General features: G+C 39.9%; 1 protein-coding gene across 7 annotated transcripts in view; it reads left to right on the top strand.

Moving 5' to 3' along the window:
- The window catches only part of mipol1 (mirror-image polydactyly 1), a 334,286-nt gene that overhangs the window by 147,210 nt on the left and 174,763 nt on the right, over positions 1-12,313 (top strand). For 5 of the 7 annotated variants that reach the window (XM_080202838.1, XM_080202835.1, XM_080202834.1 and 2 more), the window contains one exon: positions 702-764. The exons of the other annotated variants lie outside the window; for them this stretch is intronic. In XM_080202838.1, the coding sequence (XP_080058964.1) occupies positions 702-764 (63 nt within the window). The remainder of the gene's footprint in view (positions 1-701; positions 765-12,313) is intronic. 7 annotated transcript variants of the gene reach the window in all.

Raw genomic sequence — 12,313 nt, forward strand, 5'->3', positions numbered from 1 at the left:
GAGTGGCTATCTGCAAAGTCTCTTTAGCAGCCAGCTCTACTGATACTGCAATGTCTGCTGCTGGTTTAAGAGTCAGTGTTCTTTTAGTGAGTAGCTTTCTCTGAATAGCTTCATTCTGGAGTCCATACCAACCTATCACAAGGAATATTGTCAGGCATCGCACCAAATTCGCGACATTTAGCTAGCCTTCATACGGTTGCACACACTGAAATGCTTTCACATTCCTCCTGGCTTCAGCAGTGAAACCTAAGTCTTTCTGAAAGAGTGAATTTTTGTGAGAAATACTCTTCCCAGATCTTTGTCCGCCCTATGTAGATTTTGGCTCCTGCCATTGCTGGATGGACTACACTTTGTTGTAATATACAAGTTTTTGTCCTACCAAACTGAGAAACGTTGCAACCTTTAGGTCATCTGGTACTTGATTTGCTTGCAGATAATACTGGAATCATTTTTCATCTGAGTCTCTCAATTTTCACAAATACATCCGTGGTGCTACCTTTTTGCTGCCATATTTGGTTCCCCCCTTCTGGGTTGTATACTTCTTCAGATTGCCCCTCTTCCTCATATAGTTCAAGAGGTCACCCAATGTAATAATGCAACAATTTTCTTTTGTGTGTAATTTTAACTTTTCCCCCCAGTTAGTAGCTTCTTTAAGTTCCCACAGACTTTTTTTTCTAACCTTTGAGTCTCTGTTCCCACAGCCCTTTTTACTTTACCACGTGTGCTGTCTCTGCAGCTTGAAAGTCTACCCAGTTTATCTAATGGTAAGTAAGTTTGACCTTTGTTCCTTGTTTACTCGCATTTTTTTTCCCTGAACCGTTTTGTAGTGCATTGGAGATTTATTTTCCTTGTTTCAGATCGTCTATTCGATCTAAAGTGCTGGGTTTCTACGTGTCTGTAGGTCATGTGACAATATACCAGCAGATATGCAAACACATTAAATACATAACATAATATCTCTCAAACCGTAGGATCATTTCAGCATTTTTTGGCTTCTCACTAGCCAACTCCTTCTCAGCTCGGTCTGTGACTTCAGTAAACAATACAGTGTTGTAGTTCCAGTTTCTTCTCTTAATTTAACCTTCAGACTTCCGTCTCTTTGTTTTTTAATTTCTTAAATTAGCTGTTCCCAAGATTTTTGGCACTTGTTTTGTTATCCTTTATTCCATTTATGCTTTTTTCTAGCTGTGAGGGTATTTTCCTCCTCACTGAGAATCTCCTTCTATTCTAGCTTCCAGTTTAAACTGAAGTTAAGAAAGATCTTTATCTAAAAGTGTCCCTGGTTACTAAGCAACAACTGATTCTTTCGGGAATCACTGGAGGCAGGGAAGATACCAGAGGACTGGGAAGTAGCTAATGTAATGCTGCTGTTTAAGAATAGAGGGAGGCAGCAGATGGGAAATTATAGGCCGGTTAGCCTGACTTCAGTCATTGGCAAGATTTTAGAGTCCATTATTAAAGAGGAGATCACAGAGTACTTGGTAGTGCATGATAAAGTAGAACTGAGTAGGCACAGCTTTGTCAAGGGGAGATCATGTCTGACAAATCTGTTGGAGTTTTTTGAGGAGGTAACAAGGAAGTTAGGTAAAGGAGAACCAGTGACCATGATTCATTTAGATTACCAGAAGACCTTTGACAAGGTGCCACATTGGAGACTGTTAAATAACTTAAGCTCCTATGGTGTTAAGGGTCAGACCCTGGCATGGATAGAGGTTTGGCTGACTGGCAGAAGGCAGAGAATGGGGATAAAGGGGTCTTTTTCAGAATGGCAGTCGGTGACGAGTGGTGTGCCTCAGGGGTTGGTGCTTGGACTGTAACTTTTCACAACATACATTAACAATTTGGAAGAAGGAACTGAAGGCACTGTTGCTAAATTTGCAGATGATATAAAGATATGTAGAGGGATAGGTAGTATTGAGGAAGCAGGCGGGCTGCAAAAGTACTTGGACAGGTTAGGAGAGTGGGCAAAGAAGTGGCAGATGGAATGCAATGTGGAAAAGTGTGAGGTTATGCACTTTGGAAGGAGGAATGGAGGCATAGACTATTTCCTAAATGGGAAAATGCTTAGGAAATCAGAAACATGAAAGGACTTGGGAGTCCTTATTCAGGATTCTTTTAAGGTTAACGTACATGTTCAGTTGGCAGTTAGGAAGGCAAATACAGTGTTAGCATTCATGTTGAGAGGGCTAGAATACAAGAGCAGGAAGGCTGTATAAGGCTCTGGTCATACCCCATTTGGAGTACTGTGAGCAGTTTTGGGCCACATATCTAAGGAAGGATGGGCTGGCCTTGGAAAAGGTCCAGATGAGGTTCACAAGAATGATCCCTGGAATGAAGAGCTTGTCATATGGGAAATGGTTGAGGACTCTGGGTTTGTCTCATTGGAGTTTAGAAGGATGAGGGGGGGATCTTATTGAAACTTACAAGATCTTATTACAAACTTACAGTGGGTGTGCAAGGCCTGGATAGAGGGGATGTGGAGAGGATGTTTCCACGAGTAGGAAAAACTAGAACCAGAGGGCACAACCTCACGCTAAAGGGACAATCCTTTAAAAGTTAAAAAAGTTGAAGTTTATTTATTTGTCACAGCTTAGACTTACATTAATACTACAATTAAGTTACTGTGAAATTCCCCTTGTCACCACACTCTGGCACCTGTTCGGATCAATGCATCTAACCAGCACATCTTTCAAATTGTGGGAGAAAACTGGAGCATCTGGAGGAAATCCATGCAGACGTGAGGAGAACATGCAAACTCCACACAGATGGTGACCCAAGCCAGGAATTGAACCCAGGTCTTTGGTGCTGTGAGGTAGCAGTGCTAACCGCTGTGCTATTGTACCACCCTAAAACAGAGATGAAGAATTTCTTTAGCCAGAGAGTGCTGAATCTGTGGAATTCTTTGCCACAGAAGGCTGTGGAGGCTAGGTCATTGAATGGCTTTAAGACAAAGATAGATAGGTTCTTGATTAATAAGGGGATCAGGGGTTATGCAGAAAGGGCAGAAGAATGGGAATGAGAAAAATATCAGCTATGATTGAATGGGGGAGCGGACCCATTGGGCCAAGTGGCCTAATTCTGCTCCTCTGTCTTATGGTCTTATGATAAATGGTGTACCAGGTTTAGATGAGGTTGACAAAGAAAAGTTGTTCCCATTATTTGATCATATGAGGACTTGTGGGCGCCAAGAGATGGAGGGGTGATGTGAGAAAGAACTTTTTTAAGCAGCCTTTGATAATGGCCTGGAACTCCCCACAAGGGTAGTGAAAGCAGATATGATCACTGTTTCTGTAAAGAAATTGGATGGGCATTTGAGGAAAGCAAACCTCAGGGCTGTGGGTAATCTAACATGGAATTGGAACTGACTAGATTGCTTTATAGAGAGCTACTATCGGCTCTGTATGAATGGTCTTCTCTATACCATTACAACTCTAAAATGTTTCCCGTTCATAGAGATATTTTTAAGATTTGTTCACCGCCTTGAACCACTGCAATTCTTGTGGTGCAGTTCATCCTATGGTACTGTTTGGGTGAGAGTTCCAGGAGTTTGACCCAGTGAAGAACTGTGGTATAATGCTGGAGAACTTGCAAGAGATGTTCGTACTATCTATTTGCTGCCCTTGTTCTTCTAAATGATAGAAGTCATGGGTTTGGAAGATGTTGTTGAAGAAACCTTGATGAATTGCTGAAACCTACCTCTCCGCCCACCTAATGAAGGAGCAGCAAAAAAAAAGCACTCACTTGATCCCAAATAAACTTTTTGCAGTTCCACCTGGTGAGACTTCTTACTATCTCCACACTAGTTCATCTTCAATTTGTACTGTATAGAAGATAGAGCCAGTTTGAGCCAATACAGCTGCAGGAACCCACTGTTCACGAGTGGTAAAGCTGTGTGTCAAAACTTGCACTCCTTGTCAGAACAAGCGTCTTTTAGAATGACCTTTTCTTAAGATTTACAACTGCTGATTGTGTTCTACTCTCTCAGACATTTCCTGTGGTAAAAGTAAGTCAAATGTAGTTCTCAGCTTCCTTTTCAGTAATAGCAAAGCTGGGGAACTCAGTGATCTGTGTTGTGGCGTTGCAATGTGTCATCAAGGAACTGTTCAGACAGCGATTTAATGAACCTTGGTCCTCAGAGGCATTCAGTGAATGTTTCAAGAACGAGACAAACCTTTCAGCTAATCCATTCACTTGTGGGTGGTAAGGTGCTGATTTTTAGCTGTTGAATACCACTTTTTTCAAATAATCTCCAAACTGTTGAACCATAAACTTTGGTCCATACTCAGGATTTGTTCAGGTTTTCCAAATCTGGCAAAAATATCATCTAGCTTTTCAATGGTTCTTTTCTGCAGTTATTGACTGTATTAGCAAACTTCCAGTAATTTGGAATGTGCATCAATATCAAAAATGAACATGTGCCCCTCGTATGGACCTGCAAAGCCATGTGTAAATGTGGCCAAAGCATTTTAGGCCACTTCCACGGATGTAATGGGGACAACGAAAATGCATTCTGTAGTCCTAAACATGACTGACACAGTCCTGCTTTTTCATCAATCTGGTATGTAGTTCAGGCCACCAGAAAATATGATGGCCATCATTATGAAGTGCTTTGAAAGGTTATGACATGAATCAATTCTAGCCCGTCAGATTGCCTGGATCCACTACAGTTCGCCTATTGCTGCAATAGGTCCACAGCAGATGCCATCTCCCTGGCTCTACACTCAACCCTGGATAACAAAGACAACCTATGTCAGACTCCTATTTATTGATGACAGCTCAGCATTCAACACCATTATTCTTACAAAACTCATCTCCAAACTCTGTGGCCAGGGATTCAGCTCCTTGATCAGAGACTGGATCCTAGGACTTCCCAACCCACAGATTGTAATGAATAAGGATGGGCAACAGCACCTCAACAATCATCACCAACACCGGTGCCCCACTGTATCCTCAGCTCCTTGTTATACTCCTTATACATCTATGACTGTGTGGCCAAATTCCCCTTCAACTCGATTTTACAGATGACCCCACCATAGTGGTTTAGATCTCAAACAATGATGGATGGAGTACAGGAAAGAGAGAGAGAATCTGGTGAGCTGATGCGACAACAATAATCTCTGCCTCAATATCAGCAAAATGAAGGAGACAGTCATTGATTTCAGGAGGCATAGTGGAGGACATGCCTATGTCTACATCAATAGGGAAGAAGCAGAAATGGTCAAGAGCTTCATGTTTCTAGATGTCCAGATCATCATCAACTTGTCCTGGTCCCTCCACGCCAACGCTATTGTTAAGAAAGTCCACCAACACCTCTACTTCCTCAGGAGGCTAATTTGGCATGTCTGCCATGACTCTCGCAAAAGTTTCATAGGGAAAAGCCACCATGCTGTGGGGTGGCATGGTGGCGCAGTGGTTAGCACTGCTGCCTCACAGCACCAGGTTCATTTCTGGCATTAGGTCACTCTGTGTGGAGTTTGCACATTCTCCCTGTATCTGTGTGGGTTTCCTCTGGGTGCTCCGGTTTCCCCCTACAGCCCAAAGTTGTGCAGGTTAGGTTGATTAGCCATGGTAAATTTCCATGTCAGGGAGATTTGCAGGGTAAATAGATGGGGTTAAGGGGATATGGCCTGGATGGGATTGTGGTCGGTGCAGAGTTGAAGGGCTGAATGGCCTCCTTCTGCACTGTAGATATTCTATAATTCTATGAACTTTTACAGATGCACCAGAGAAGGCATTCTTTCTGGATGTATCACAGCTTCATATGGGTCCTGCCCTCTCCAGGACTGCAAAAAACTACAAAGGGTCGTGAACGAAGCCCAGTCCATCACACAAACCAGCCTCACATCCATTGACTCTGTCTACACTCCCTGCTGCCTTGGAAAAACAGCCAGCATAATCAAGGACCCCACGCACCCCGGATGTTCTCGCTTCCATCTTCTTCCATTGGGGAAAAAGACATAAAATTTTGAGATCATGTATCAACCAACTCAAGAACAGCTGCCCTGCTGCCATCAGACTTTTGAACGGATCAACCTCATATTAAGTTGATACTTCTCTACACCCTAGCTGTGACTGTAACGCTACATTTTGCACCGTCTCCTTTCCTTCTGTATATATGGTATGCTTTGTATACCGCACAAGAAACAATACTTTTCACTGGTATACTAACACATGTGACAATAATAAATCAAATCAGAAATAGTTCCTTGCAAGTTCATTCATTTAAACAATATCTGGGTGTTACTTCATGTAATTGTTCCAATCTTCTTTGTTACAAGTTTGGAGGAATTATTACTCTCATCCCTCACAGCAAGTGTCTGTCCTCTACTGTAAGTGCTGGTTTTCTGGAAACATGTAGTTTTAATTCGGGATATGTTCCTGCTTTCTTCCCTTTTAGTACCATTTCCAGTACCTTGCCCATCAAGGTATCATTCTGGTCTGTTGTTGGAATTAGCTGCAGTCACTGGAATGTGTTCCATCAGCAAAAAATAGAAGATATTGGAATCACTTTTGAGTGATTCTTGCCCAGTAAGCAAAGGGAATTGTGACAATGCATCAGCATTGGCATGGCTCTCAGACTGATGATGTTTTATCAGTGGATTGTGTGGGTAATGTTACATTACCCACACATTGAAGTCTGCTTGCGACAAGTGATGGAATAACTTTATGCGGCCCACAAATAATTGTTAGGGGACAGTGGTCCATCAGCAATGTGAAGTGGCGACCATAAAGGTATTGGTGGAATTTCCCCATTCAATGCCCTTTTCTCCAGCTGAGGATGTATTTTGATTCAGCATGTTTAAGCTATTGGTCTTTCTTTCCCTGATGTAGTAAGTGTGATACCACCGCTCAAACTCTGTCTGGCAAGGCATCACAGGCAAGTTGTAGTGATAACTTTGGGTTGAAATATACCAATACTCCTGACTTCTTCAGGGCTCCTTCAACTGACTGATGAGCTTTTTGGCCTTTTTGTGTCCATTTCCATGCTTGCTTAGTGCACAAACAATTATGCAATGGCTTAAGTAGGATTGCTAGATTCAAAATAAATTTATCATAATAATTACGTGATCCTCGGAATGACCTTAATTATTTTGCATTCATTGGCCATGGAACCTCCATGATAGCCTTCATCTTTCTGGGTGCCTTGCATAAACCCTTGCTTTGATCATGGCCTAAGCATTGAATTGATGTTTGAAAGAAGTCACACTTAGCTTTCCTGACATGAAGACCCTGTGCCTGCAGGCATTTCACTGTGGCTTCTAGGTTGCATAAGTGTTCCTGTTCGTTGGTATCAGTGATCATTATGTCATCAAAGTAACATTGTACCCCTTGCAGACCGCTTAAGATCTAGTCTGTGGAGTGTTGTAATAATGTGGGTGCTGAAGTTATCCCAAAAGCTAATCTCTTATAGTGGAATCGACCTTTATTGTTTTGATGGTAAGCAGGTGTTGAGACTCAGCTGCAACATTCATTTACAGGTACGTCTGTGGTAGGTCAATTTTGCTGAACTTCTGTCCTCCTGCTAGCCTGGCAACCAAATCCTCAATCAAAGATCGTGGGTATTGATCTACACACAACTGGATTGATTGTTGTTTTGAAATCTCTGCAAGTATACATAGTCCCATTCTGTTTCATTACATGCAGAATTCAGGTTGCCCAGTCATTAGTTGCAACGGGTTCTAAGCCTCCTGTGTCCACATGTCTCAATTAGCTTCTATCAGATTCAGATTCAGATGGATGTGTAGCATTGGGTACTGTTCTAGCCTTGAAATCTTGAGGCTAGGTGTTTGACTTAATCTTGAGTTTCACCTGAACTCCTTTTATTGAGCCAAGCATATCTTTGAATTTGTTGCTGTATTTTTCCAGAAGGTTCTGAAGATCTGTTTTTGCTTCGACCAATCTGTTTGCAGCACTTGAATTTAGCTTGATCTTCTCCAGCCAAGAACTAAACCAAAGAATGTTGGAAAATTTTCCCAGACAACATGGAGTGGCAACTCTGCATTTTGTCTCTTCAACTCTACCTTGACAATGATGTAAACTCTGAGAAGCACAACATCTTAAGTATATGTCCTTAAGATCACATCTGCAAATGCTGTTTATGGGTGGTTTCAGGAATTAGAGATACAGGAGTGTCTGTGTCGACCCCGTTCTGATAGGTTATCCATTCAACTTAGGAGCGACCCAGAACCGCTCTATTTATCTTGAACAGATAACACATTCAACTTTAGTTCTTCATTAGGTTTCTGAACTGTCTCTCCATTATTTTTGTTGTTCTTTTGAACCATGTTATTAATTCTTTGAGTTGAATGTATTTAATTTTTTTTAAACATGTCCTGGTTCTTTCTCTGGACATCCTTTTCAGGGGAAAGTGGTCTCCTCCAGCAAGCTCTTGCTTTATGACCAGTTTTGCCACAATTTTGGCATTGTCTTTGCTCCAGCAAGGTCAAGTCGCCATAGTCCCAGATGATCATCAGCTGCTTTCCTCCTTGATGGGGAGAGCTGACAGGTGGCAATTTAACCTGAAGTCACCACACTTCAGTCGAGGAGTAAGGTTGAGAAGGCAGGCTCTTCATGAATAATGTCAGCTGGTATAGGAATTGAACCCACAATGTTTGCATCACAAAACATCCTCCAACCAACTGAGCTAACCGATTCCCTTTTGCTCCAATACTCAGCCTGTGAATGGCCTGTTTTTGCACAGCGAAGACATGCCTGTTATTGAGTAGACTTTCTGTGAAGAGTAAATGGGTTCTTAAGCAATGTAATGTTTCAACCTAATCCATTGTTCCAGCTCTTTTACAGTGACTTATATTTGCTCCTCCTCACTTCACTCAGCTTTCTTTTCACTGTTTCTGAGGTTGGTGCATCTAGCTGTTGCCTGTATTTTACAAAGCATGCTGATGAAATGGCTCAGCTTGGCATCCTTGCCACTAATGATGAGTACATAGAAATCCCTACACACAGAAATGTAACACAAAACTATTCATTAAATAACTGAGTACTGACTGCCAGTGCCATTACATTGAGTTGCATGCTGTTAGCAAGTAGATATCTCTTTGGTTTACATCTTCTGTTATCTCAACTCCTCTAACTTAATTTTTATTTAAGATTCAGTGGTACAGTAAATTAACATGTCTTACTACTTCTATGATTAGGATTCAGAAATGTTCAGACCTTAGGAATGAAAGATTTGTGATGACTGTGAAGATCTTAATTGAAATAGATTTGGCAGCTCAAATCTGATTATGCTGGATATGTTCCCAACACAAAGCTGTCAATAATTTGGTAAAATCAACAATCTCTCAGAGCTGTAGGAAGTTTTGAGAGATGAGGAGGGAAATGTTAGGCTTATGTTGCTCAGGAAGGTGATGGAATTCTTGGGTACAACAGCCACCTTGTTTATTTTGTTTGCTATATAATGAGCTGTTAATACAACAGGGATGAAAACTAAATATGCATAACCACCTAGCAACAGCTCCAGTACCTAATAAAGATCACTGGCTCACTTGTTTGCCAAAATAATTAAGTAAAAATGTACTTACTGTACCTTGTACAAATAAAGCTCCTGTTGGAGGCAATTTGTTCAGTGCTAGTGCAGGAACTTTGCAGTTTCTGGAAACATAGTAAAGTGAGCATGTGCTGACATTTGATTGCTGATTCATTGGTTGGGTTTTAATCCTGTTTTTATCAATTCACTGGAGTTTACTTGATTACTTCTGGGAGTCTGAAAAAAATTAAGAGTTCTCTTCTTGAAAATTTATCTTGTGCTTTTATGCCTCCCCAAGAGATAAAGTAAAACGAGGAAAGTGTTCATGACGGCGAAAATTGTATGTCATCTGTTGGAAGCAGTATGCCCAATGGATTAAATGGCATTTCCTTGTTTTTCATATTTTATGTTCTTGCATTAAATGTCTTGATCTTGTGAACTGGTTTCATATGCCAGTTATACTTTTAATTTGCAAATTAGTGTTTTTTCTATTTCTGATGCTCAGTCAGTTGACAGTATAGGTTTGGAGTGTATGTTGTTCTATATTGTGATCTTTCATACCCTGTATAAAAAAAATGAAGATGACTGGAACGTATCTCGAATCAAACTAAATCTATTTGGATCAAACTGGCCCTTTGTATTAAAGGCCTAAATAAGCTTTTGCTTATGGGTATGAAGATGAAAGTTCAGCAGGTGAAATGCATCTCCTAAGATTAGCACAAGAGGAAAATTAGGCAAAAGATTTAGATGCAAGTCATCTATCTGGCCTCTCGATAGGGGAATATTTCCTTTGTCATCCATGCTTTAAGAATTGACATTATTTGTGATTGTTTTCCCAAAACTTGCAAAAGGCAGAGAATACAAAAAATAGAAAGCAAACTCTCTACAACTTTCTTCAAGTTTCAAAATGAAGTAAATGCATTTTCAAAAATTAATTTTTACTTCAGAATTTAATTTTGATGTTTTAAATGCTAGTTCTACTATGGATATTCCATATACTAATATGTAAAAAAAAATTCCAATACTAGCACAGACCTGCATCAATTTCTTTCCAGCCTGAATAAATTTGACATGATATGTAAAAGGACAACGGTTAAGGTAATTCCACGGAATACATTATGAAAACCTTTGTGCAGAAAAATGCTTATGATTGTAAAGAAAAGTTGGCATCTGGTCAAAGCATTTCTTCAATTAAAATGCAAATAAAGTAGGCATCTTGTGCTTTGGGACTCCTGCTAGGAGCAGTCTGTAGAATTTCACCTTTTTGTTGACATTTATATGATTTGGAATAGATCAGAGGAATAGTTGTGCAAGATATTTTAGATTCCCTAATTGTGTATGAATTTAATTTAACACAGATGAATTTTGAAATATTTATCTATTTTTATCAATGCTACTGAATAAAAAACTCTATCCAATACTTGAAAGCATATTTTAATTTATGTCAGCTAACTTGATAATTAGACTACAGTAAGGTGAACCTGAATTTAAAAAGACATAAATTTCACCCAGTTAGAACATTCATAAATATTGCTTAACATATTGCTGTCATATTTTCATGTCATCATTATGAATGCTCTGCCTGAAGATAGATATTTGGCTTGTAATTTTCTCCATCTCTCTGTCCTGTACGAGTCTTTTAATTTTTCAATTACTCCATTCAATTTTTAAGCCATTCAACATTGATATTCTCATCCTTTTTCCTCTTTTTTTTCTTCAAAATTTTCCCCCCATAAAATACTTTTCCTCCTTTTTATTTATTTAAAATCCATTTATGGGATGTGGGTGTCACTGGTAAGGCGAACATTTATTGTCCATTCTTAATTGCCCTTGAACTGAGTGACATTTAAAAATCAACCGCATTGTTGTGGGTCTGAAGTCATATGTAGGACAGACCAGTTAAGGATGGCAGATTTTCTTCCCTAAAGGATACTAATGAGTTAGATGGGTTTTTATGGTAGTCCACAATGGTTTTATAGTACTGTTGGACATTGCAGATATTTATTGAATTTAAATTTCTCCATCTGCCATGGTGGGGTTCATACCACAGTTCCCAGAGCATTACCCTGGTTCTCTGGATTACCAGTCCAGTGACAGGACCAGTATGTCAGCGTGCAGAGCTATAATTAATGTAATACGAAATATTTTGCAACCATTGTCACTGGAAGTCATTATTTAGAAGGTTTACGTTCTGACACAGCATCTGTAAATGTTAACTTTCTGCTTATTTCCTTAAAGTTGCTTGAACCTACCTATCAGAAATGCTTACAAAATAATTTGTTTCATAATCCACGGTTTTATATTTTGTGCTGTATGTACAGTGCAGCCTTTACATTTTAGTCACTTAGTTTCAATTCCCAAAATGTACACTGCCACATTACAAAATTGCGAGGCGTAATTATAATGTTATTGGATCCGATCCCTTGCTAATGAAGTAACTACAGCTAGTGAAACATATTTCTTACTGTGTGATTGGCGTTTAGTCAACCAATACAATCTGAGATTCTAGCTTGAGGGTATAATACATTTCAATATTCTATAGAGGCTTTGTTTTTAAATGTACAAAAACATTTTGTATTAGCTTTAGGGGATTATTAAGTCCCTGGGGTGGCCAAATACTATTTCAGAAACTTGTGCCAGTGTGGCAATGATTTTCAGTGTATTTGGTCCAAAACGACTGCTTTCAGTCTGAACAGCATTGTCGGAAAGTAGCCTAGTGTTTGTGATGTGAACCCTTAAAGGTCCAGTGTTCTAAACTGCAACTTTGGAAAGGAAAATTAAGATTGTTAACTTGTCAAGCAGGAACTGCTGTTAATGCATGATTTG

This window comes from Carcharhinus amblyrhynchos, chromosome 14, assembly GCF_965287045.1.
Source record: "Carcharhinus amblyrhynchos chromosome 14, sCarAmb.v2.hapA, whole genome shotgun sequence".
In the NCBI taxonomy this organism is placed as follows: Eukaryota; Metazoa; Chordata; class Chondrichthyes; order Carcharhiniformes; family Carcharhinidae; genus Carcharhinus; species Carcharhinus amblyrhynchos.